This window comes from Centrocercus urophasianus, unplaced genomic scaffold (genome assembly GCF_019232065.1).
Source record: "Centrocercus urophasianus isolate 14NV4802_14NV808 unplaced genomic scaffold, USGS_Curo_1.0 seq_46, whole genome shotgun sequence".
Classification (NCBI taxonomy): Eukaryota; Metazoa; Chordata; class Aves; order Galliformes; family Phasianidae; genus Centrocercus; species Centrocercus urophasianus.
This window is the reverse complement of record NW_024885044.1, coordinates 2,370,995-2,397,930: the sequence shown is the minus strand read 5'-3', so window position 1 is coordinate 2,397,930 and position 26,936 is coordinate 2,370,995. Positions and strand designations below refer to the sequence as shown.

Here is a 26,936-nt window from a genome sequence, read left to right as displayed (position 1 = left end):
GCCACCAGCACACTGCCAGGAAGCCATAAAGCAAAAGAATCATTAACGTCAGTGGGGATGCTGCATGCAGCGCTCGTCCCGTCTGTGTGGCTGAATTACCATGGGATCATTTTGTAATTATTTGAGGAGGAAATGCTGGAGATGAGCTGCAGCACTGGGGTAGCATCTGTGTGTGCACACAGGCGTGAACCCGTTTGTGAAAGTTAATTGATGGAGCAGTACAACAAAATTGTATGAAATGGACTTGGGAGAGAAGGGGTTGGTAGCTGGAGAAAGGAGTTGTGACTTGTTGTGCATTTTTTTTAGAGCAGATAAATTTCAGCTGCAGTTCATCGTCCAAACCGGAGGATTTGAGGAACTCTTGAGAGTAAAGAGAGCTCTGATGATTTGGCCAGGAATGCAGCTTCCAAGGCGGCACTTTGATCTGCATTTTAAATGCTTCTTTGTAATGGCAGTTTCACAATTTCTTTTCTCATTTTAAGTCAGTTTTGCAGAGGTATGTTGTGGGAGAAAACAGTATGAGCACACATGATTCCTGTCTGCTTTGCAGCCAGCTAGAACTTGTACTTCATCCCAGATCTGTTGGCTACTATGGCACATTCATGATTACGCCAGAAAGGAAATTAGTAGAGATGTTAAATATTATCAAAGCTTTGGGAATCTTCTAAAATATCTCCAGTGTGAAAACTAAACTTGCATTAGCATTTCTGCTGCAATGTGGTGTGCAGCATTGAGCAGAGCACCCACCCAGCATCGCAGGTTCCTGATTTGTTGTTTGGTTGTTTTTTTTTAACACCTGACAATTGATGTTTCCATGTAGCACATGCAGCCTGGTGATCTCCTTCTGCACTCCAGGCCCTGAGTGTACTGAGCCAGAAGCTTTCTGAAGACAGCCTGCTGCTTTAGTGGTGCTGGTGGCGACCTTTGTCTTCCCTTTTCATCTACAGCACGTTCTCAGATAAACTCTGTCTATCCCTATGAAGAGGGCTTGTTGCATTAATTTCTGTGGTAGGAATGGAGTAAGGGGGGATAGGAATCGAGAACATTCATTAAAGCTTTTGTTTAAATCTTCTGTAGCATCATTCCTTCTTGCAGACAGCTTGGGGAATCAGTGGCCTTATAGGTGAAGGACAAATAGACACATGTTCCCCAGGGGATGCAGAGCTTCGTAGTCGCTCTTGTGGTGCTGGCTTTGGCCTCTCCTGAGCTCTGACTCTGAAATGTATGAGGCCAGCAGCAAACTGCAGACCAAGCTCAGCTGGTGTGCAGAAAGGCTGCGCCACTCACCTGCAAGCAGTCAGCCCACATGGATGGGCCTCAGAGGGCAAAGGGTACAGCAGTGACTGAGACAAATGGTAGTGTAGACACATCTGCTGCATCCTGGTCCAAAATGTCAGCGACCTTCTGCTGGATGTCATCCTCATCATTCTGCATCCTTTTCTGGGGCAAGATGCTGATGGGCTGGGTGCAAGGCAGCGTGGCCGTGTGATCTGCAGGTGCAGCTGTGACACTCGATGCCCTGGTGCTTATTGTGGGGGTCAGGCAGGCACCATGTCTCACATCACCCATGGATCCTTATAACTTAACACAGCTCCTGGAGCATGTCAAGGAGGATAACGTTGTTAAGATTATAACTGATAGAGTGTCACCTGCTTCCTGCAAGTAAGCTGACTTCAGATTTCCAGCTGGTGCAGGACTGGACTCACGCTGCATGCAGAGCAGGGTGTTGTGTCTGCGGTGTGTGTTGGTGTTGTCACAGGCAGTGCATTACATAAAGCTATCTTGCACGTCTTCAGAAACTTGCCTCACAAGTTGTCAGTGTTGGTGGATGTCCACAGTCCTTCCAAGTGGTTCACACATTTATGTTCAGTGTATTCAGTCTCGCACATATCTTTAATGGAGTACTTCTGACTGGCTGATCTTTTACTTGCTGTATATACCCAAGAATGTGCATTTAGAAATGCGAGTGTTTCTGCACGTGTCAGCTCTGTGATCCATTCCTGAGGCCCTGCTCTTGCACACGGGGATGAGGAGCTGTGCATGCAGTGTTCTGCTGGCAAGAGGCACGGGCACTTCAGCAGGTGCAACAGGATTTCTCACATTTGCCAACTTGGCCCAAGCAACCCAGTGAAACACGGCTTAGCCTTGGAGAATGAGAGCTGCTTAACCCCCAGGCTTGGAAGATAGTGGCAATGAAAAGAGGCCCTTGCACAGGAATCAATACAACTTTTCAAGAATTACATGCAGGACATGGTTTGGGGATTTTTTTTTCCCTCCCTTCATTCTGCCCAATGTGTTAAGTAGCTGGTTTGTTACTGGAACCCCCTACAAATGATTGTCAGTAATAATTCTGCAAAACTATGAATCAACTCTGCATGACTTTGTGCAAATAGACTGAGTAATTTCTTTGTTCTTTTCTTCTTACTTTGTAATTGGAGTCTGTAAAAGCCCAAAGGTTTGGTCTTGTGGAAAGCATGATTCATTTATTGGTGTCTGTGCCGACTAGTTATCTTTCAGTAATTCCAGAGTGCTGCTGCAAGCCAAGAGTGATTCATACATGGCTAAGTGCACAAACAAATGGGGTCATGGCCATCTGCAGAAACTTTTCTAATCTATTTATGGTATCGGAGAAAGAAGTGGGTGTATTAAGAATGATGGAATAGGTGTCAATTACATTAGTGAGTATAACCAGTTAAGTAACACTAACCATTACTCAAAAACCACATCTACGCATTGCTAAGGATTGCTGCAGTAGGTCCTGTTTAAATGCTTACATAGGTCTGATACAAGAAATAAATTGTCTGGCTTGTCTCCTAAGGAACTCCCCTTCATAACTGCTTTGGTATTCCCCCATAACTTCCTTGAGATGCAGATGTGAACGTGCATGGTGTGTGTTCACAGTGACAAAGTCCTGGTCTTTGCTATGGCAGACCTCACTCTATATCTTTTACATGCAGATTTTGGCTTAATATATAATTAACTTGCTAATTGCTTAACTTGTTAATGAGTGATAGCATTTCTTGTTTGCACGTCGTGCTAAATGGTTATGTGACATCTTAGTAGAGATGGTGGTGCTCAGGTGAGTTGGTTTTCCTGCCAAATGCATCTGAAGAAGTGCTCTAAAACCCAAGGGAGAAAGAGACTGGCATCATACGAAGCAGCTTTCTTCTATCTCTGTCCCATTTCACTCTCTGTGAGCATTAATTTTCCCCCTGGTAACTGATATCAAAAGCAGTTCTGGCTGCATTTGCTTCAGAATCACGCTGTTGGGGTTTTGGTGGGTAGAGCAGTGCACTGGCTTGCTGGTAGGGAGCTGGGGAAGGCACTCGGGTGTGAGCTGGGTGTGAGCAGGAGGCAGTTGGGCTTTATAGCCACAGAAAGCAGCCGGGCCAGAAATGCACATTTGGCAATGTGTCTTTGTTGTCCTTTGGCTGAAGCCTTGAAGGCCATGACTGTCCTGCTGTGTACTCTCTGAGGGAGCCAGGCCTGGCCCAACGCCTGTTGTGCTTCACAGGGAAGTGACCCAGACTGCCGAAAGCCTCTCCTGCTGTCTGCACAGCTTGCTGCCTCTGCCCTCACTGTAAGTCAACACGTTGCACAAGCAGCATGCTGGATTTACCTGCAGGGCAGGTGGGGAGGGAGCCAAGCTGTTTGGGTGAGTTCCCAAAGGATGTCTGAGTGCAGAGTGCTGGGATGAGCGCTGCCAGGCTCTATTCCCACCTCTGTCTGCCTCTAGCCATGCTGGGGATGAGTCCAGGCTCTGCTCTGTGTGGATGGGGCTGGGAGATCCTCCCTGCAGCGCTCCTGGGTGGTGATGGGGTTGTTAGGGTTATAGTTGGTGATAACCAGGCGCAGGGCTGGGCTTGGTGCTGTCAGTGTTCCCAGGTGTCCTGGGCGTCCCTGCAGTGGGATGCTGTCCTGGAGCAGCTCCTGCCCTGCCTGTGTTTCTGCCTTCTTCCCACCCCAGCAAGAGTGTGGTCTTCTGGCTTCTGTGACTCGGTCTCACACACGGGTTAGGCTCTTGAGTACCTTGACCTTAACACAATTTAGAGGCTCGAGTTTGCAGTATAACACACAGAAATCTCACTTTGGGGCTCATTTCTTCAGCCTCTGCGGTGGGAGCTGGCATGTGGAAGGGCTCAGCGTGAGGCCGGGTCTGCAGTGCATGCCCATGTGTGGGGCATCCCGTGGGATGCATGCTGTTTGCTCTGCTCATGGCTCCTAATCCTCATATTTCATGGGTTTTCTCGATAAATACTGCTAAGCATCCACTGACTTGCCATCCAGGCTGAACTGTAAGGAATCGTAAACAAAATGGGCAGCCTCCATTTGATAATTCACTACGTGCTTTTTATGAGTGCAGCTTTAAATACGTTTATATGTGTGCATTTATACACACATATATATGCGTGTTTATGTTTGTATATATATATGCCTGTTTGTATAAAGATGGAAGCATTTAATTAATTTAGGTGCAGAAAGAGGCCCTCCCAGGTGAGGGAATCATGGCGGGGTGGGCTCAGGCTGAAGGTGCGTCCTGCTGTGCAGCACAGTGCCTCAAGTGGGTTCCCAGCCCCGTGCAGATGTTCAGGAATTTCTCTTTTGTCATGGCTGTGGGGTTCTGCTGCTCTTCAGACCATAAGTGCACTCCAGGCTCAGCGGGTTTGTGGCTCGGGAGATGCTTTTCATCCCCCCTGGGTCCCTGCTCTGGAGGGATCACACCGCCTCTCTCAGCCATGTGTCCTCCCAGGTTCTGCTTCCACAGATTTGCAGATCCATGTTAAGGCTTTATTAAATTAAGCAGAACGACCTTTTAAAATCTGCATTTCAAGTGGAAGAATTGCTTTATGTAATGCAGGGCTATGCAAGGAGACCTAAATACGAGCTTTAATTGGCTGCTACAAAAATAGGTGTAATTTTTTGCACAGTGATTTTACGGCTCCTGAGTTCAGTGTCCTGATGAAATCTTGCAACCAGTCCATTCATTGCCCCGGAGATGGGGGCATGGAGGGCTGAGGAGCCCGAGGAACAGGACCACGAACAGCCTTGCTCCTGTTTGCACAGCCAGACATACCCAGCAGTTCCTGCAGCTCTGTACGGCTGGAAAGGCAATGGAGGACCGGCTGCACCTCCCCTGTGTGTGCCCGCCAGCTCACCCTGCAGCACCGAGCTGCCTGGCACAGCCCTGCCGGGTCACAGGGCGGCTTTATTGGGGCTGTAACTGCCAGCAGGTGAGAAACATGCAGCTCCTGCAGCTGTGCCTGCCAGACGGTGCGTGTGCCAAGAGCCGCCGCTTTGTTTTCCAGCCTGATCGATGCGGTTACGTCGGTAATTCAATGGCTGTAGGCACTTCTGTGGGCTGGGAGGTTGCTGTGTGGGCCCTGGGCTCAGGGCGGGCTGTCACCGGGGGCCTGAGGAAGTGAAGGGTGTCGTGTTTTGACCCTGCATCCTTACAGTAATCCAGATAGGCTTTCCTGTTTCTATATTTAAAGCCTTTCCGTTCTTCTGTTGGGAGAGACGGAGCATTGGCTCTCTTGGGTAACATCTGACCCTTCCTCATCGGGACAACTGGTCCCCAGGTGGGGTTTCTCCGCAGGAAGCAAGGCTCTTCTGAACCTTCCTGCCACAAATTGAAGGAATTGTGGGTTTTTTTGGTTTATCTTCATCCAGTTAGGATGAGAGCTGGTTATCCGAGCTTACTGAAGGTCCCGCAAGAATGAGCACTCGGTTCGTCTCAGCCAGCATATGGGAGGAAAGCAGGCACTTTTTCAAAGAAAATCTCTGCTTTTCTCTCCTTGCAGCATTATAATTTTATATAATCAGTTTTCTTTCTCAAAAAGAATAGAGTGTGATTTATTTATTTATTTTTTTTCAGAGGCAGGGAAGGATAAGTTCCAGATGTTGCTGGTCTATACTTTTTGCCTCTGTTTAACATTCAGTGCCTTTCTTGCATCGGCTGCAAGAAGTGGGGCTGATGTTTTCATTCTAAAGTAAATCATCCCCAGTCGGCCCCTCTGCTGAATGTATCTTGGCCAGGCACTGCCCAAAGTCTGCACCAGCTGCTCTGCACCTCCCCAGCAAGGCTGCCTGAAGTCCCCTTGTCAGCACAGCAGCTCCTGCACCCACAGCAGCTCCTCGGTGCCTCCTGTGCCTGGAGGATCGATTTGCCATACATCTGGAGTCGTTCCTCTAAATCAGCATGACTTGAAATCAGTGAGCTGACTGAGCCTGAGGAGCCAAAGCTAGTTAGCTGCTGTGGTAATTTACAGCTGCTCTCCACCCCTTCATCGGGGTGAAAAAGTTGCTTATCTCAGCACTGTGTGTGTGTGGAAAGTGACTTCTCCCAGCCTGATGCAGGAGGACTGGAGCAGTGCTGGAAGCCGTGGTGTGGCTGCGGCTCCGGCAGCTTTGACTGTGGTGTGGGGTTAAAGGCAGCCGTATGGGGCAGCAGGACTCCTTGGAATCAGCCTGTGGCAGGTACTAATTAGTACTGATTAACCCTTATCAGTGACAGACAGTCCCTGTGGAACTCATAAAAGAGGCCGTGTGTGCAGGTGTTCCTGCATCCCCTGCAGGATGCCTTGCTGCCTGGTCAGCTTTTCTCGGTAGTCCAGGTTGTTGAGTCACCCCTTCCCAGGTACACTGGGGAAGTGCAGTATTTCAGGAGTTGCCAGTATCTAATTGTGGAGGCTCAGCTTGTAAGGGGCTGACGAAATGGGGCTTCAAGACCTTCAGGACAGACAAAATGGGACCTCAGGACCTTTAGGATGGATAGAATGGGGCCTCCAGGACAGACAGAATGGGGCCTCAGAAGCCCTGCTGAGCCTGTGTGAAGTTACAGCTGTTTGCAAAACTGCCTTTGCTGTTTTAAGACATTATAACATGTATGGGTCTCTCTCAATATAGATCTGAGTTTATGAGAATACCTCACAAGTAAGGTGTCTTTGCTCAGGTGTGGTATCCGAAATGGCTAGAGAAGAACCAACTAGATAAAGTATTTACAAGTGATGAATAAATGCTTTTAATAAAGAGCTAATCAATTATTATAGAGCCCGCAAAGTCAATAGGGCTTATGACCTTTGCTTGTAACCACATACGGATCTTTAACATGCTCATAATGCCTACAGATCATTCACTGGGCTTTTATCGAGCATTTATTAGTGTAAGTCATAACCAACCAACCAAACAAAATAATTATTTCAGTTGCTTTCTTTTGAGCCGGGTGACACAACTTGGTTGTACAGCAAAATAGCCTCTGCTTATGCAGAAAAGCTGCAAAACATGACCGTGAGGAGCGTTGTGGTGCAGGTGCCATGTGCGGTGGGGAGCGATGGGCTCCTGCAGGGTGATGTGTGGGACAGCTGATGTGTGGGGTTTGCTGTTGGAAACCCGGTGTCACTTTGCTCTGAGCTGTGCTCTAGTGCTGTTGCTCTTGCAGATGTTCGCTATTGCTTGATGGTTGTGCAGCTTGCACCCATTGCCTTGCCCCGTGATTTGGGGAAGCTTGCGCAAGGGTTTGTTCTGGCTGCAGCTTTTCCTGCTATCCCTGATTTCTCCTGTGCCACGTATATGGATTTGTGCCTCGAGGAGAAGGGGGAAAGATGGGTGGGATGTGGAACACGGTGCATGGCCTGAAATGGGTCAGCTTGTGGCCAGACCTGGTGGCTCTATCTCCTTTGCTGGTTGAGATGGAGGCAGTCCTGTGGGACCCCACAGTAGGCAGCAAGAGGGGCTGCAGCCATCCCTGCCAGGCTTCCCTCTTGTGCATTGCCTGTTGGAGGCTGGGGGCAGTCTGTCCCAGCTGCTGTGCGGCTCTCACCCAGTTCCCAGGAGTTGGATCATGCTGCATTTGCTTCCCCACTCCCCTGTGAAAACGCCCATAAGGCTTCACCCTTTATTTCATTGTTGTCAGTTTGGGTATTTTGTTACATTAGTCTAAATTGGTTTGTTTCCATAGCTGCAAACTGCTGATAAAACCTCGCTGTAGGATCTGCCACTCTTCCCATGCACGGTACCAAAAATAATTCACGCATGGTGTCAGGAGGTGCCCAGCTGCAGAGCAAGGGCTGAGGCTGCAGGGATGGCTGCCCCCATCCGGGGCTGCAGTCAGGGCACTGCACTGGGTGCTCCTGAGCCTCTGTCTGCTGAAGTGCTTCTTCCATCCTTAATAACAGCATTTTCCTTCTGGCAGGGATGGAGGAGAGCTTTTAGCAGGTCTCCTCTTTTCTGTTTATGCAGTTCTCCAACAGGAACTTGCCATTATCATTTATTTGGGGTATTTGCGTGTTGTGACGTCTCACAAAGTATTTGCCTGCTCAGATGGAAGGTGTGGAATCCCCCGAGCTGTTGGCTCCTGCTGGGACATGCCCTGTGATTGCCACAGTCCCAACCCTGCTGCACAATGCTGTGAGCATCCCTTCTCCCCCCCCCCCCCCATCTGTCTTGGGGTTCAGGCTGGGCTTTGGGCGTTCTGTGCCTTCTGTTGGGAAGAGGTTGGGGTGGGGACAGCCTGCTGGCTCCCCTGCACCACCGGGCAGGGATGTTGGTCTGGGGTGAGGATACCCCATAACTCAAGCATGCAGGGATTTAACATCACCCAGGCATTTCCAGAAGGAAATGTGCTTCTGAAAGGCAGTCGGGATCGCCCCCGCTCCTCTTCTCCCAGGCACAGATGCTCAGCTGACACCAGCTAAATAAAAACCTTTTAGCCCCTGCCAGGAAGTCTAGAGCAAACTGCCAAAAAGCATCTAGGACCAAGACACAAAACCCAGCCGAGCCTGAGCAAAGCACTTAGAAATAACGGATGGTACTTCTGTCTCTTGAATTTTAGCACGAGATGCTTCAGTGTCAGGGTTTTGTTAAAATAGAATAGTAGAACGTTGAAGGTTTTCAGCAGACACAAAGCAAAGCAAGTCCCCTTGCAGCACAGGAGAAGTGGTATTCCTTAGTTCTGCCTTCCTGATAGGAAGCATTTGTGATTTCCTTGTTGGCACTCCCCCAGCTCGAAACCAAAGCATAGTCTTGCTGAAGGAGAATGCTCTGTATGGCTTTTAGCCATGTTCAGAGGTGGGACCCGAGCCCTTGGTGTGTGCTTGTCCCACCCTGTGGCTGCAACCTGGTGCTACTGGTGCCCCATGGGGCAGGAGGGATGGTAGGTGGGATGTGCATGGTGGAGCCGGTGGCAAGGTTCTTGCTGTCCCTTTTTGCTCCTGGCAAGAGGACATAACCAAAAATTGGCAGGTTCATACTTTTTACAGTTGAATTAAAATCTATGAAATACTTACAGAGAGCCGAAACCCTTATTAAGCAGTGCTGTTGGTGAGGTGACGTGCTCCTGGGTCTGGCGTGCTCCCACATCTCATGTTTGTGTGCAGTGTGTTGCACGAAGGGTGAGCGTCTGGAGCTCAAACAAAGGTTCTAAATAGGACTAACACAGGCAGCCACTTCTCAGTGAGTCTGGGGCTGAGGTGTGTCTGGCTCTTGCCAGCACAGATTGCAGAGCAGCTCCTGCCCAGCCCACGGCTGATCTGACAGCTGCAGCCGCAGCTCTGCTGGGCAGTGGGGTTTGTGTGGAGCACAGCCGTGTCTGGCGGCACAGTGCTGTGCAGGGGGCAGGCAGGATCCTCTGAGCCTGGAGCCTGAGAGTGGAGCGAGGGGACAGAATGAGGCCATGGGGGCTGCTGGGCATGGCTCCGGAGCAGTGGCACTGCTTTGTTCCTGCAGGGCTCAGTGTTCCCAGATCTTAGTGAGGGTCAACAATAATAATGATAAAATATGTGTGTATGTATATGTATGGTGAGAGCAGGCTGACTTCTGCTCCTGGAAAAAGGCTTCCTGAAGGCCAGCCCTTGGCTGTAAGGTGCAGGGTATGCGTGTATGGCACCTGCAAAGGACTGAGCAATGCATTTTATGGGGGGAAACGTGCTAAATGAACTTCTCCGAACAGGAGGAAGGCATCCAGCCCCATTCTTTAGTGCTCATTTTAGTAATTTCTTCCAGATAACCTACACATCTGTGTCGGTGCAATTAAAACAGAAATTCCGCCTAATGAACAGTTGTAGCCCTTGGGCTATTGCGGAATGAGCAAGTGAAGTTGGAAACGTTCTTATTAAAATAATAATTAAGAAACAAGGGTGGGGAGGCAGAGGGAGGTGCAGATGAGGTGCTGGTGGGATGCTGGAGGGCGAGGAGCTGCCGTGACCCCAGCGCTGAACTCACTGCACTCCTACCTGCCCCAGGTTGAGCCGTGCTGCTGTGCCGTAGGGGTGGCTGTGCCCTGGTGTGCCCTCCTCATGCTGCTTCTCAGCCCTCAGACCTGCAGCAAAGCCCAGAGATCTGCGCTGCCCTGCCTGCGTGGGGCTGCCTCCAGATTCCCTGCCAGAGCCCAGAGCTGCAGCATCATTCTGTTGAGCCCTACTTTGCATTTATTTGTTGAGATCTTGGTTCTCCAGCGGCTGATGAAGCTCAGGAAGGGAGGAATGTTTCGGTATTAGGCAGGGTTGTATCTGCTTCTGCTTTTTCCAGAGTACCATTGTTTGTCAGTAAGAAGTAAAAACGCCATGTGTGCCCATGGGTTGCTCTGATTTGTCCTTCTGTACTGTGGACAGGAGTGCCTGGGCTGAGTGGTCAGCGATGGCAACTGGTGCTTGGCTGTGTCAGGCAGCTTGCCCTCCTGCTTTCAAGTACATGGCAAAAAAAACAATCCTTTCCATTGTTGTCCCTTCCAGTTTTCATAGTGTCTGTCCACAAAGCATTGCTTTATCACAATTAATGCTCCAAAGTTGTTTGAAAACTTAACACACTTGGGATGTAGAGATGTATGTGATATGCAGAGGTAGCAGTGTCTCAGAGTAGCAGAATAAAAAAAATAAGCAGCTGCCAGACAAATCCTGCTGGGATGATACATTGGGATGACTTTAGCGGGATTTATATCTACAGGCTATGGGCATTTTGGTTGTTTAGTCTTTTTTTTTTTTTTTCCTTTTTAAATGGTTGCGAACCAGGGTGATTGCTTATCATTTTCATTTGAACTCCATCTGACAAATCGTTTTAGATGGAGAAAGCAATACTGCATCTTTAAATGGCCACTCTGTCAGCGCATCTTGCAGGGCTTTAAATGCCCTTTGTTATCGCAGTCTAGACAGGACGCAGGCGGAATATTTGATATGTTATAAGGCAAAGATTTGACAAGGTTGAATTCATTCACCGGCTTATTTAAAACCGAATTTCGAAATGTTCTTCCTCACAAACATGTCTTTCTCCCCCTCTGTATTTTCTTTCAAAGTTGGTGCAGTACGTTTCAACTGTTTAGACTGAGCGAGGAGACATTAGCTTACTGCAGCCTGCAGTACTCTAATTGCCCTTTTTATGACTGTCTAGACATCATGCAGATGCATGTTTGTGGTGAGAAGACATTTCCCCCTCTGGTTATACGATAGTCTGAGCCCTTTGCATCGCCTGTCTCCTTACCCCTCTGTCCTGGAATGTGCCTTCCTCCCTCCATCCCTGAAAAAACTGCTGTTCCCCCATTTTGTTTCTGGAAGGACGCTTCAGTTCCCATTTTTGCTGTTCTTTTTAGGATGTGTGTTCACAAATGTTAATGCTTTTTGGAGGAATAAAGATTGTGTGGAGCACATCCCCCGCAGCCCCACCGCAGGTCGCGTTGCAGGAGCCGCGGAGCAGCGGTGTGTGCAGATATCGCTGGGTTTATGGGCACATATGGAGATGGTTTTGTTTGTGTTCCCCGCGATAAGGGCACAGCCTTGCGGGCCAGGTTTAAGAATGAAAATATCAGCGAGGTTTGAATGGGTCAGAGTTTTAGTTATGCAAATAGGGCGCATTAATTAACCCCGTTGCTATAGCTACTGCTTTATTGTTAAATGCAATGAAAAGAGGACAAGCTGTGTTGTTGGATAATCCTCCCCTCTGTGCTCTTCTTCCTCATCCTCCAAAGTCTTCCTCCGCCCCAGCGTGAGGGCAGCTGCTGTCCCCATCCCCATGGGCAGGTGGCGGTCGCCCACGGTGGCCACTGAAAGCCCAACGTGAAGTCCCCTCCTTGCAGAGCCAGGGCTGTGGGGCACGGGGATCGGAGGGGTCCTCGCCACCATGACTGCATCTCGGCAGCCTCCCCCAGAGCCCCTTGTGGGCGCTGACTTCGCTGGGCAGCCGTCAATTTTCCACCGCAGCCCCATGTCATCAGTCTGCCTTCTGGTGGCTGCGCTGCATGGGAAAGGTCTGGAAGTGGGACAAAGGAGGGGCGCAGATGGATGGGATGGGATGGGATGGGATGGGATGGGATGGGATGGGATGGGATGGGATGGGATGGGATGGGTGGGATGGGGCACCTCATTCTGCCTGGCTGGAGGAGAGGAGCACCAGCCAGGCATTGGGAGCCAGCCCTGTGCAGCTGGGCTTATTGAGCAGAAGATGTTTTTTTGTGTCTGCTTAGAGACTCGCAAACCAACACAGCAGGATATGGCCCTTCCAGTGTATCTGCTGCAGGAGTTATTTGAAATCTATCTAGGGCTGTTGCTGAATCAAGGTTGAAGTTCATTACCTCTTAATTTAACCAGACTTGGGGTGCTTTTACTCACTTTCCCCATTTGCCCTGACATGCATATGTATACATAAATACATTTGTTTTTTCCACATACCTACATGGAAGTGCACACATACATTCTCTCCTGTCTAGTGGTGTTCAGACCAGATCATGAATTGAAATTGAGTATGGCAGTGACCAAATGCAGTGTGTATGTGTGAGCGCTTGCCCACGTCTGGCATTTTTGATGCAGTGAGTGACTGTAACATAAAATTGTACTTGTTTCTTGGAAGTAGCTGCCCTTGTGAAATGTTGCTCCTTGTGCAAGCAAAAGCTGCCAAGCTCTGGGGAAGATAACGGCGCTTAAAAAGAGGTACAGAAAGGAGAGGTGTCCTGCTGACAGAGCCAAGGAAATCCGGTTTCCATGCAGCTCAGCATGTCTCTGGCCAGCTTGCTCAATTCACATTTCAACACCCGTCTGCCCCTGGCCATGTGGGTGCCATGGGGCTGTGCCACTGCAGGGTCCTGGATAGCTGGGTGCTGGCACTGGGCTGGCAGCACTGGAACAGCTGCCAGGGGGTGGCAGAGTCTCCTGCTGTGGATGCTTTCCTGTGCAATTGATCCTAGAGAACATTGGTTGTGCTCAGTGATCTCCAGAGGTCCCTTCCAGCCCCTGCAGTTCTGTGATTCGGAGCTGCGGTGCTGCCTGCCCTCGGGTCAGAGGCAGTGGGTGCGAGCTGGGGGCTCACGGCTCACCCTGAGCTGCAGGTGTGCCCCGCCATGCCAGGGCCAGGCCTTCCCTGCCACCCGTAGCCTTTAATTGCCACTCGCACTGTGCAGAGGTGGCAGAGCCCTCCCTGGCTGCAGTGTTTGCTCTCCACGGAGCGTCCGCGACTGGCGGTTCGTCTGTCGAAACAGATGTGGGCAGCAACAAACATCTATTTCTATAACTAGAAACAAATTTGGTAATTGCCTCTTTCAACAGGACTTGCTCAAGCAGGAAATGAAATTCCTAAATGGCAGTTAGCAAAAGTATTTATAGCTAAGTTCATAAATGAGATGTGCTTTCCTTTGTCGTGGGCTTCTGCTGGCTGGGAGGAAGAAAACCTCCGTGGCAGCAAGCCGCATATTGATCGCCTGTGTCCCCGGGGTATGCGAAAGTACTCACTTATTCATGGGTTTATTTTTACTACCTGAAGAAATACCCTGAAGAAACCGCTTTGGTCTCCCAGGGTCAGTTGGTTTGGTCTGGATATTGAGTGTCTTTTTTGGTCGTTCTTGGTATGGTCGGTCTGTGCTGTGTGTGACTGGAAACAAGCCTGTCACTCTCAGTCCTGTTCCCCCCTCTGCATGCCTGTGTTCAGGGCGCAGAGGAGGTTTTTGGGGGCACCAACACACTCAGTGGGTGAGCCCCCACTGTCTCCAGCTTTCTCCATACGAGTTACCACTAGTCAGGTCTGTGCTGGCAGTCAGAAGGTGTCCTGGCTGAAAGAGCTGTGATGCTTGCTGGACTGCTTGCAGTTTCCATGTCAGAGCTGTGTGTGGCCGTTCTGTCGTTCCCCTTTGGCTCTGCTCACTGCTCTCTCCATGGCCGCAGCCGCAGCCCCGCCGCCTGCTGCGCTCGCCCTTTGGATCGGAATGGCTCTGTACCAGACAGCTACTGGTGTCTGAGGACTAGGAGATTTCCTAAGGCCTGACCCGCCTGATGACTGCACAGCTGTAAGCGTGAAACGGGGCCATTTCCTTTAAAGCAAACAAAAAAAAGGGAGTGGGGGTGCAGGATGAGGCCATCGCTTGTCAGTGACTCAGAGGATGTGATGCTTGATTGCCTGGGGTGACAGATGATGAAAAGGAACTGTATTAAAGGCGCAGTTATGCTCCAAGGGCTGGCATGATGCAAATGACTTCTTGGGCTGCCATTGCCCATTCTGCAGCAGTGGTTTTCCTCAGATCCACCCCTTTTGTGAGTCCTGGTGCCAGAGGTTCTGCCAGCCGTCCTGCTGCAGGCAGCACTACCTCACGTGGCGTTACTTCTGCTTTGTGCATCATTACCAGCAGGCTAAGTCTGGAAATGTAATTTAGTTGCTAACAGTGCTGATGATGCATGAGGCAGGACTGAATCCAGCACGAGCTCTTTGCCATGGGCCTGATCCTGCTCTGTTGTGCCTCGATATTGCTGCTGCAGCTTCAGGATGCTGCTGATCTGTGCCAGCAGTGGTAATATCACGCTCTGTATCTATCTAAAGGTAGATAGGACTTCCCATGCTGTCTTGTAAACAAATACAAATGTTGGCAATCTGATGGGCCCTTTGTATGTGGTTTTGTGGAGGTATTATTTAGAAGATAAATATAACAGATAAACACTAACACAAATATTGCAGTCAAGGCTTTGCCTGGTCTGATTGTTGCTCAGATGACCTAGCAGACAAACGGCTGAGTAATCTGCCATCTGAACTTCTTTGTTCTTTCATCTCATCTTCCTGTGCCATGATCTCAGGGAGAGAGAACACCAGACTCTCACAAGTGGAGCTTGGCATCTCATGGGTGAAATCACTGCACTAAAGCAGGAGCAGCGCTTGGTGCTGCACCCTCCTTGGCAGCCCTCGGATTGCAGCTGTTGCCTGGAGCTGTTTTGCTTCTTGCTGAAATGAGACTGGTTGAGATGTGATGTTCTGCTCAGTGAGCATGTCCCCTCTCCAGGCGGGGCTGGGAAGGATGGGATGGAGCTGCTCACACCGGGTGCTGCTGTGTCAGGGTGTTCTCCATGCAGTTTGTGTTAGCAGGGTGCTGGCATGGGGCTGCAGTCAGAGGTGGTCCTGGTGTTGGCCCTTGGGATGTGCAGAATCCAAGAGCCTGCAGCTGCTTGCTGAAGGGTTGTGAGGCTGTTCCCTGGGAAAAACAAAGCTCCGATGGGTGCCTGTATTCACATGGCTCTTCTCAAATTCACATGCTTTGAGCAGAAAAAATGAGGCCCGCAGTTTGGCTACATTGCTTAGCCCGCATCCTTTACAGATGCTTTGAGCACCTGGCGTAACCATCGCCCTTCAGCTGGACTCAGTTTTGTTGAGTGTTTTTAACCCTCAGATCCTTCCAAGGAGTCACAGGTTGGTCTGCAATGTGCCTGGGCGGCACCGTGACACCCGGCTCCTGCTCTCCAGGGATGTGCCCACAGCAGTGGGACCTCGGGCTGGAGCTGGGGCATGCCTTGGGCTAGGTATGCAGCAAGGCAGTTGTGCAGTGCCAGTTCCTGGCCTTACTGGTTTGCCATTCTCTGAAAGCGACTGAGAACTGCTTTGTGCCCTGATTACTAGGGCATGCAAGGCAGCAGTAAGCCCTCTGCTCTTCGTGGTAAGGTCAGTCCTTGTGCATCTCCTTGCTGCTGCCAGCGCTGTGGTGCTTAGAAATGTCAGTAGGGGCGGGAAGGAATGGGTTGTTTTTTGAGGCCTTCAGCCAGAGATGTAGGTTCTGGGGCAGCTGGAAGTCACGCCCTTTAGACCCTTTGCATCTGCCATAGGGCAGCATCTCTGTGAAGACAGCAGCAGAGATTTGCATGGGGTGTATTTGCTGTACCTCAAAGCTGGTGTGAAGGTAGGGGAGCAGAGACCTCTGGACCCGTAAAGGATGCTTGCTGTAGAATAGTAATGTAGCTGCCCGTGTGTGCATTGACACACAACCACTAAAGCTGGGGGAGGTGGACCTACTCCACCAAAAGCTGCCTGTACCATTATTTTTTATGTAATTTATGTTCTTTTTATGTAATTTGATGTCTGCAAGGAACCTGCTCAAGCAAAAGGTGCGGATAGATGAAAAACTTCAAAACCTGGGATGAGAGGGGATGAAAGTGTCATGCTTCCAGGGCAGCACCATGGTGTCAGAGGTGTTAGTGGAAACCTGGAGAAGCAGTGCATTATGGAAGCATTTACTGTGGAGCTGTAAATGCTTTTTATTAATTCATCCAGTTGATTTTGTCATGTCTCATGTGTGTGTGCATGGAGACCTTCCTTCTTGGGCAGTGCTGGGAGGAGGGAGCTCACCCTGCATTCCCAAGGATCCTGGAGGAAGCTGGGACGTTCAGTGTGGCCTTACAGTGCCCTGCATTTTGCTGGAGGTAGGCAAGTTGTTCAGTTGTGAATTGCATCAGTCTTAGCCGCCATGGCCCGACTGTCCCTGGCTGCAGGGTTAGTGCTGGAGCTCAGCCTGGCGCTGCAGGTGTCCTGCTGTGGTGTCCTGCTGTGGTGTCCTGCTGTGGTGTCCTGCTGTGATGCCCTGCTTTGTCTTCACGGGTGCTGAATGGGGATCTGTTGAATTATGGTGCTGAGTCACCGCACAGCCAGGCTCCATAAATAACTGCGGGTGCTCTGCCCCGCACCGAGCACAGTGAGGAGTGGGGAAGTGCTGCTGAGTGCTTGGAGCAAGGGCTGTGGTGGCAGAAAGTGTCTCCTCAGCTCCACACTGCCTTGGGGAGCAGCATAGGGTGAGTCCCATGGCAGTCCAAGCCCTGTCAGGCTCAGTGCCCCAGGCAGCCCTGTGCTGCTCCCCACTCGTGCCCCAGGACTGGCATCCTGCCCGCAGTGTTCTGTGCTCCATGCTGGGTTCAGGCTCCTCCCGCAGAACCTTAATTCCATCATTTTCCCCTAATGTGAATGCACATAATCCTTTGCGTACAGCCTTGCCACTAGAGCAGGGAGAGATCAGGGAGAGAGCAGGGAGGCTGTGCTGTGCATGCCATGCTACACCTGCCCACATTTCAGCAGGTGAAATGAGAAAGCCTTACTCTTTGTGCCCTGTTTGGGCAGAGCATCCAGAAGCACAGGTGCACGTGCCATCCTTCCCAGGCAACAAGAAGGTTGCTGCCTTGCAGCAGCAAGGTTTGCCAACCCTCCTCCTGCCCCACCTGTGGCCTTGCTGGGCTGCCCACTGGCGGCGGTGGCAGCAGCAGTTCTTCCTCTACACCCGTGTGAGGATGTTTCTGATGGTCTTTTGCAGCCCTTGAGCTGACCTATCATGCTGCACTGCCCAACAATCTGCTTTGTGTCAGAGTGAGGGATTTTGAAAGATAAAAACACCCAGAGGAAGTGAAAGTGAGCAAAGGAGAAGCAAAGTGTCCTGCCGGGGATTCTCGGGTTTGTTCTATTTTGTGTCAGCAAAACTGCACTTTTAGCACAGTTTGCTGCAGCGTTGCTGTGTTTCACTTAGGAACTGCTGCTAATATAGATCCATTTGTTCAGCTTAGCCATTATTTCCTCAGCAGTTTTGCTTCTCACATGAAATGCAACTCCAATATATGGGAGCCATCACTGAGGCATACAGGTAACAGATTTGACCCCCAGATGTGTTACACCTGTCCAAAAGCAAAAAGTACGTGGGTGTGTTTTTCTCTTCTCTCTACCTGCCATCCTGGGAGCGTTTGTGTTCAGCAGTGATGCTCTGCATGAGGGGAGAGCATTTCTCACGTTGCAGAGCAGTTGTGTGCGTGCTCAGTGTCTGCAAAGTTGCAGCGTCTGGATGGAGAGCACAGAAAGGCAGGTTGTGTCACTTCAACGCGATGTCTGAACCTGCGAGTGTGAAATGGATTCTGGAGTGAAAATTATGCAGAATTAAATTAGTGTGACCTTACTTTGCATTGGGAGGCTGCATTTGCCCATCTTGCAAAGCCTCGTGCATTTATAACACTTCCCTTGGGGAAAATTACTGAGAGAAATGGAATGAGGTCTCTTCTAATTGAAAAGTGACGATGATTAGGAAGCCAAACACAAAATGTGTTGAGTATTTTTTTTCTCGTTTTGTTGTGTGTGTGTTTTAAGAATACCAGCAGAATTATAAATGACATGCTCTGCAGTTTGGCTTGTTTTTCATTCCCCAAAGGTTTGTTATTAGCATAGCAGCTGAGTTGCACTTGTATAATAACATATTAACTCAAAGTTTGGTGGCTTTTCTTTGACTTCATTAGTTTGACTGAGCTGCTTGGATAAAATCTGTCCAGGTGTATCCAGCTTTCAGTGTGCTGTTCATTGTTCATTTTTTGCCCCTCTGAATATGGAGCCCATGAAGACAAGTTAAAACAGGGGGAGAGCTGGCAGCAGCTTCCACGCCTCGAGTGGGTACGAATGTCTTGCAACTTGAAAAGCACCAGCTGTGTGCGGGGCACTTTAGGATTGCATGTCATTGCCACACTGGGCTGCAGGAGGGTTGCTGCTGGGTGGATCAGAGCTCCCCTGGTGCACCCACTGTTTGTGTGTAGGCTCCGGTTGGGCTGGGGGCAGAGGGAGCCCCGTGCATGTCCTGGTGCAGGGGTTGGGGGTTCCTGCTGGGTTTTGCCAGCATGTGAGCAACTGTTCATTTCAGCAACAAGAGACGCAGCAGGGCAGGTGCGTTACTCGTGGTGCTCATGTGGGTACGTTCAGCTCCTGCTCTGTGCTAAGGAAAATGGAGAAGAGTAGGGCTGCTGATGTGGCAGTTTACAGAATGTTAAGTTGCAGCTTAATTGTCATCCCCCTCCCACAAAGCAAGATATTAAAATCCCTCTGCTATTTATACAGTCAGTGTGATTGTCGTAAGGTTGGACTCGCTTCCACATCACAACCCCCCAGTTTGGGGTCTGACAAGCAAGCAGCACACGGTGCATCGCCCATCACAGCTCCTCCTCCTCCATGGGTGCCCCTTCCTCCCCAGCTGCTCCTGACTGCAACCTCCCAGCTCTGCAGTGCAGGTGGGGCAGCTCTTCCTGATGGCCGAAGAGCTACGTGCATCACTGCGCTGCTGTGAGCAGTGGAGCTGGATTTGGTTTGCTTAGTGTGCCTCTCATTTTAGGAAGGGAACTTTCGTTTATAACTGCCTTCCTCTCCCTTTTCTTCAGAAGTGCTACTTTTTCTTTCTTTCTTTCTTTTTCTTTTTAAGCTAAAAAGGTGGCTTTCCATCGCTGGCCTCATTTAGTTTTTCTTGTATCTTCTTGCTGTGGCCAAAGCACATGTTTCATTCTGAGGCTGAATTGACTCATCTTCCTAAAACCTTGGGTTGTGGCTTTTTGTCTTTGCTTTTCTGCAGTGCTCTCTGCATGAAGGCTTTTCCACTGCCCGTGGGCTCCTTCTGCCCTGGGGTTCTGTGTGCACAAATCCATGAGCTGTGCCCTTGTTGGCTGATGGGAAGCAGGCAGATTGCAGTCAGCCCGTAGAGCTGCTCCCCAGTTACTCCCAGAGCTGCTTCTCCTGCTGATGGATGGCCATAAGTGTGGCTATAGAGTGGGAGCCCCTTCCTCCATCCCCCCATGTCAGCCTTGCCACCGGCCCCTTCCTGCCTTGGAACCCATGCTGGCACAGCTGGTAGCAGCTCCACCAGTGTCAGAGCCACGTCCTGTGCTCCCAGGGCTGCTTACCACCACGTGTCAGGACAAGCTCCTGCTTTCAGGGCGTAACTCTGTGCTGTGCAGGTGGTGGATGGAGCGGGTTAAACATTCTGGGATCTGGGGGTGATGGGCAGTGCGCCTGTCTGGCAGCAGAAATAGCTGCTGCTAGCAGAATGAACTCCAAAGGAACCGGTGGCACTTACCACCTGGACTGTTTTCTTGACATTTATTTGCTTTTACTGGCACTTAAATGCCACCTGCCAGGAGAAAACTTTCCATTAAAAAAAAAACAACTGCCTGACTCAGCAGATGGCATCGCAGGCACTGCGAGCAATGTGATGCTGCCCTTGGGCACCTTGAGTCTGCGTGTGGGCACGTGTGCTGTGTATGTCTGCATAAAGTGCAGGTGGCTGCATCCACAGTAGTGTGAGGCAGAGCCTTCCGAAAGTGCGTTTTGCAGCCATCCCTACTGAGATGCAAAGTGAAAATGCCCAGAACTGTTTTTTATTTCGGATGCCAAGTGTCTCTGGAGTTAAGCAGGTCGTCTGTTTGCTTGTTCCTGTTTGTTTGGAGGGTTTTTGGCAGGTCTCCTGTGTGTCAGTTCAGGCTGCTCAAGCTCCCGCTGTCAGCTGGGCGAGCAGTGCGGTGCTGCAGCCCTGCTCTGCGATGGCCATGCGAGGAGGGGAAGGCTCCATCAGCACCCATGGGCACGGGGGCTGTGCAGCCTGCAGGTAGTGTGGGAGTGGGAGTGGTAGGGAAGTTTTATCAAGTTTTATCCGGGTTGTGGTTTGGAAATCTGTGCTCTGTGGGTCGTGTCTAAAGGTCCTTCCTAGAGACTGCTCTGGGGCACCGAAGACGTGAATTAATGTGGGGTTTTTTTTGTGAAGTATCTGGGCTGAAAGCACACGGAGCCCACGTGTGTGCGTCTGCGAGTGTTGTGGGGGAAGGATGCAGCTGTGCTGTGTCACCGCCTGCTTGGCCAAATTCCTCCTCCTCACACTCCATTAAGTGCTGCTTTTTCAGGTGGCTCACAATATGTCTCTCTCTCTTGCAGCGGAGTTGGAGTTTGTACAGATAATCATCATCGTGGTGGTGATGATGGTGATGGTGGTGGTGATCACCTGCCTGCTGAACCACTACAAACTCTCTGCGCGATCCTTCATCAGCCGGCACAGCCAAGGGAGGCGGAGAGATGAGAATCTGTCATCAGTAAGTCACACGCTGCTCTTCCCATCTGTGCCGTACGGCGCTGTTTGCCAAGTGATGTGAAAGTTGGGAAATGTGAGAGCCAAAGGCGTTCGTCTCAGTTGGGTTTGCGTGTTTGCGGCTCAGTGCTGCCTGGAGAGATGACCAGGCTGGGTCTTGGCTTCATCTGCCCAGGGATGTGGGAGCCTTGTAAGGATGCCTCTGGCTTTTCAGGGTGTTGTACGATGTAGCATACAGGCAGCTCTACACTTTGCAGCTTGGACTTTCCATTAACAAAGCAACCACACCAGGCTGCTCCTGGTGTGCCCTGTTCCTGAAACCACCTTGCACTGCCGGATGTTGGGGATGCACACACCTTGACATTTACAGCACCAAGCTATTGACTCTGGCAGCAGCTCCAGTTAGAGAGTCCCAGACGAGTGTATTAATCTGCTCCATGCCTTCGAGAGGATGGGAAATCCTCAAGGATTTCCAGAGTTTGCAAGGGGTGAAGCAGCACTGCTGTCATTGCTGTGGTGGAGGTGCCAGGAAGTGCCCATCAGACACGTGAGCAGAAACCTCACCAAGGGGATGCTCGGGAGATTCCCAGCACAGCCTGGGCTCTGTGGTTCATAGAAGCCCAAGGAGAAATGTGTTAATTGCCTCTGCAGCTCAAGGAGAGCCTCTCCAGCCTGTGGCAGATGCTGGTCTATGCAGAGCTGAAGGTTTCATCAGATACAGCAGCTCAGTCACAGGAACCTACAGAGAAAAGACACAAGTTTAGTGGAGGGTGAGCATGCTCACTGCTGCCTACATAACCCTGTGCAGGGATACGTTGTGCTGATGGATTTTTGCTTCGTTCACTCTGAAAGATCTTAAAGCTCTTTAAACAGTACGGCTTTCTTGAGGTCACTGCTTCAAGCTCCTGTCTCCAATGTGCAGGGCAGGCTGAGCAGGCACTGCTGCCTTGTCCTGGTCTCTGCAGGGCTGCATTCCTTTCTAGCAAAACCAGGAAAATGATCGAGTACTGTGGCTGTTTTTGGGTTTTTTTTTTTTTCACTGTAAGAGAGCAGAGCTTGCCATCAGGTTTAATAAGCATGGCACTGCTGAAGGCTGCTCAGCCTGTGGTACCCATCACACTGCTGTCCCTGCGCCGTGCTGCTCTCTTGCTGGAGGAAGCTGCCTGTTGGGAAGGAGTGCTGGGAAAGCCCCAAGCTTAACCAAACCACTCTGCATCACGTCAGCATACTGTATGTCAGGACAAGCCTTTTTCAGGTTGGCTATTTTTATTTTCTTTAAGAAGAAGAAAGAAGGCTAACCTGGAAAGAGATGGCTGCCAGACTTGCATGAGGGCACAGAGCCTTCTGAGCATTTCTCCATCCCCCACTTGGGGCATTTATTGTTCTCCCTCTTCTCCTGCTCCTTCCCTGCCCTGACGCAGCGAGGTGAGGGGCCGAGCTCCTGCATGTCCCCAGAGCCCTCCTGGAGACACGAGAAGCCCTTGAGATCTCACAGTGGCATCAGCCATGAGAACGACCTTCAAGGCAGCTCATTTGGGATTCAGCACAGCACACCTTCCTGGGGAGAGCTGCTGCAGTCTGACTGTGTGCAGCGGCTGTGCTCAGCTCAGAACCAGCTTGTGTGAGCCATTAAACTTGCACTGAACTGGTGTTGGGCTTTTTACATCTCAAACTTCATTTTGCTGTCATGACCAGACAGGCACTGAAGCTACAAACACATTTTTCATCTTTTAAAATATTAAAGTAGTTCATCCCATGGTCAGAGTACTGCAAGATGTGCAGCAGTTGTCTTTTTTAGTTCTTGTAGCTCAAAAATTACAACTGAAGGAGAAATTCATTTCCCCGAAGGTGGGGTTTTTTAATGTGGTTCGTGCTAGCAAGGAATTCCTGCTCTGCTGCACCTGTTTGTGCATCACAGTCCTATCTGTTCTACTTCTTAAATTGTCTCCTTGTAACAGGTACCTTTATTTTTCTTTAAGAAATGTGGCTGAAAATATATGTGGTTTTTTTTTTCAATAAGAACGGCACTGTCCCTGCACCTCTGGAGCATAGAGACCTTCCTAAGACAAAATTGAAAAGACAGCTCAGAAATTTAATCTGTGGCACTCTGCTCTGCAGTGGGAATGCTCTGCCATAACTAAAGCAAGAGGTTCCGTGAAGTCAAAGATGGAGCTGTAAAATGAAATCAGAAAGAAGTCTGAGGTTCCAAAGTGAGTCCTGGAATACTTACAGGCTTTCACAGCCACATTGCTCAGCAGACCCAACTTCCATTCTGCAGCTTTGGGGGTGCAGCCATTGCTGAGATGAATTCAGGTCCCAGATGGGGTGCAGCGCTGTGCAGGGGCAGCCTGGCCTGGTGGTGGCCATCCCACGGCACCAGGGCTGAGAACAGACTCGCTCTGTGTCTGTGGGTTTGCCCACCTCTGGCTGTTGGTTTCTGGCAGTTTTCATCCTGCTGTTGACTCAGGAAGATGAGATAGGAGCTCTCTAGGAGCACAGGAGGCAGGCATGGTGCTGAGCACCCCGCTTGGCCGGGCTTTGCCCTGCAGCCTGCAGCTCCTTCAGCTGCTGAGGGAATTTGAATGCAGACGGTGCCTGCAGGCAAGGAGTGCACTTAGAGCAGCCCAGACTAAACAGTCGGTGCCTGTGTAAACAGCTGTGTGCATCCTGGGGCTGTGCAGCGTGGTGCTGCTGCCTTGCCCAGCACAGGGGTGGCAGTGTGGTGCTGCAGCCAGAGTGGGGCTCCGAGCAGGGGAGGTACTGGGGCATCTCCTTTTGGTGTACGTCACCATTTTCTTTGCACTGGCAGCAGGACCACTGTGAGGTGGATGTGCAGGTATTTCAGTAACAGTTTGGGGGCTGCATACCCCGTGAGAAGTGTATCCCAAACTGGGGAAAATGGAGAAAAGGGAAAAACTAGGGTTTATTATTCGGTTCTGTGGAAATGTTAACACGGGGCTTATGATGTGTTTGGAGCAGCAGGTGAGCCCTGCAAGGTGCTCTGGGCTGTGCTCCGAAGGGCTGGGCGAGGGGCAGGCTGCTGCCAATCAGCTGAAATCCCTGGGCATCCCTGGGAAGAGGTGGAGAGTGACCTTTGGATGGGACTCTTAATCCTAAAAGGGAAATACAAAGGGGACTTGGCAGGTTTTTTTCCGCTGGGGTAAAGGTGTCTGACTGTGCCAGCCCTAAAGGTTCACCTGCACACAGCTGGGAAGTGCCAGCCAGTAGAGGTGGATTTATGAGCCCTTCAAGGCTTGTTTTCCTCCTGCTCTTTCTCCTGGAGCAATGTTGCAATATATATGAATTTTAGCAATATTTAAATACTTCAGGTCCCAGGGCAGAAATGTAGAAGTGAACTGTGTGTGCTCGCAGTATCTGCAACCAACGGAAGGAGGCCACATTTGTTTGTTTGTTATGATGGTGGGCTGTAAGGCCATGTGGGGAGGCTGTGGGTGTTCCTTGCAGGGGCTGTGGGTCCCAGGTACAGATTGCAGCACTGGGGTTGGTGCCAGGATGAACAGAGCCTCAGCTCCTCAGTCTTTGTAACCAGGGGCCATTGATCCCTTGGGGGAGGAACCATCCTGTCGCTAGAGATGTATTTTTTATAGCACGTCAAGATTAAGCTTAAGTATTTGCTTAACTGTCTTTATTTTCCCATGGTTTTCTTGATTGCTTGCATCAGAATGTGGGTGTGAAGTTTTCTGTTTTTCTCAATCTTGCCATTATTTCATGGAGCATTTGCTGATATCTCGTGAATCACCCATGGCTCATGAATCACATATTGAGAAACACGGCCGGGGTCGGGAGAGGAACCCACGGAGCAGGCATGGCTGGGAGGGGGAGGCCTGCAGTCTGGATAAAACGGTTTGCTGCTGGCACTCATCATTCATTCTGATTTGTCAGATCTCAATGGGACGGGAAGGGAGGGAAGCCTTGCTAGGAGCGGCGTTCCAAGGGCAGCCCATCCCATCCCATCCCAGGATGGGGGGAAGCAGGGCGGGGGGGCGCAGCTCAGCCATGCTGACACCAACCTCTCTTCTTCCCGATGCAGGAGGGCAGCCTGTGGCCGTCGGAAAGCACCGTGTCGGGGAGCGGGATGGCTGAGGTGAGGACAGCCTGGGCTCTGCGTGCCGCCGGTCCCCGCGCCCCAGGGCCGCACCTCACATCCCGCCGCCCCTTCTCGTTTCTTTCTCTCCCCTCCAGCAGCAGATCTACACCCCGCGGCCCAGCGAGCGCCTGGCGGTGCCGTCCTTCCTGCAGCGGGACCGCTTCAACAGGTTCCAGCCCACCTACCCCTACCTGCAGCACGAGATCGACCTGCCCCCCACCATCTCGCTGTCGGACGGCGAGGAGCCCCCCCCGTACCAGGGACCCTGCACTCTGCAGCTGCGCGACCCCGAGCAGCAAATGGAGCTCAACAGGGAGTCGGTGCGCGCACCCCCCAACAGAACCATCTTCGACAGTGACTTGATAGATAACTCGGTGTACGGGGGGCCGTGCCCCCCCAGCAGTAACTCTGGCATCAGCGCGACCTGCTATGGGAGCAACGGCAGGATGGAGGGCCCGCCGCCCACCTACAGCGAGGTGATCGGGCATTACCCCGGAGCCACCTTCTACCAGCACCAGCAGAACAACAGCGGGGTGCCCTCGCTGCTGGAGGGCAGCAGACTCCATCCCTCACAGATCAATGGCCTTGAGAGCACAACGGCGTGGAACAAAGAGAAAGAGAAACAGAAAGGGCACCCCTTTTAAAAAAGGAGAAAAAGGAGAGAAAGGCAAAGTCGGCGAAACGCTCTGCACTTCTGGTGGGAAGGAAGAAGGGGAGGGATTGGGAGCTGAGGAAGATGAGCAAAGGAAAAAAAAAAAGAAAAAAAAAAAGCCCTTCCCCATCTCTCCATGTATAAATATTTACTTGTTATGTCTGGTCTGAATGCACAAGCCCACAAAGCTTGCAGAAACATTTCTTTCTTGAGCTGTGTCTAGACGTTGAAAAAGGAAAAAGAAAACAACTGTAGTCTTTTATTTTTTTTTTTTTGGTTTTGTTTCTAGTTGAGCTGTGTGTGAATGCTTTTTTGTTTTCGTTTGATTCTTTCACTTAACTTTAAAGACAAAATATTTGCACAAAAAAACGTTTTGTTTAAAGATCTGCAATATAAATATATAAATATATATTAAGAATAAGAGAAAAGTGTATGTGTAAGGAGCAGGAGTATTTTTGTATTAGAAGAGGCCTATTAAAAAAAAAAAAAAAAAAAAAGTTGTTTTCTGAACTAGAAGAAAAATGGCAATTTTTTGAGTGCCAACTCAAAAAGTGTGTATGACGTTGTAAAAAACAAACACAAAAAAAAAAAAAACCACAAAAAAAAAAAAAAAAAAAAAAAAAAAAATCAAAAGCAGGGGTTTAGAGTTATTTATATAAATGTTGAAATTTTGCACTATTTTTTAATATAAATATGTCAGTGCTTGTGTTGGTCAAAGCCTCTATCGTGTCTACCATGCAACTGTTAAGGGATGTTTGTCCACAGGAGCAGCAGTGAGTGGGGCTGTGGGCGCTGCGGCGCCGTGCAGCCGAGCTGTGGGGCTGTGGGGGGCCTGGCTGCTGCCGGGGGGGGAGAAGCGAAGCCGGAGGCAAATTATTTTTTTTTTTTTTTTTTTTTTTTTTTTTTTGGACAACCTCTAACTTTTTGGAGGGGGGTGGCGGCGGGGATGAGAATAAACTTCTGTGTCTGAAGGAACAAAGTGGTTTTTGGTTTGTTTCTTTCAATGTCAGCCTGGAGGGCGCTGCGTGCAGGTGTGGAAGCAGCAGAGCTGTGGGGGGGGGGGGGGGGGGGGGGGGGGGGGGGGGGGGGGG

At 50.4% G+C, this 26,936-nt stretch overlaps 1 protein-coding gene across 2 annotated transcripts in view; it reads left to right on the top strand.

The window, feature by feature from the left end:
* Nucleotides 1-26,111, top strand: part of PMEPA1 (prostate transmembrane protein, androgen induced 1) — a 30,062-nt gene extending 3,951 nt beyond the window's left edge. Inside the window, exons 2-4 of one of the 2 annotated variants that reach the window (XM_042834440.1) lie at nucleotides 20,935-21,089; nucleotides 25,137-25,190; nucleotides 25,289-26,111. In XM_042834440.1, coding sequence (XP_042690374.1) covers nucleotides 20,935-21,089; nucleotides 25,137-25,190; nucleotides 25,289-25,837 — 758 coding nt within the window. In that variant the 3' untranslated portion in view covers nucleotides 25,838-26,111. The remainder of the gene's footprint in view (nucleotides 1-20,934; nucleotides 21,090-25,136; nucleotides 25,191-25,288) is intronic. The other variant, XM_042834441.1, reaches the window with a different exon arrangement.
* The last annotated feature ends 825 nt before the right edge of the window (nucleotides 26,112-26,936 follow it).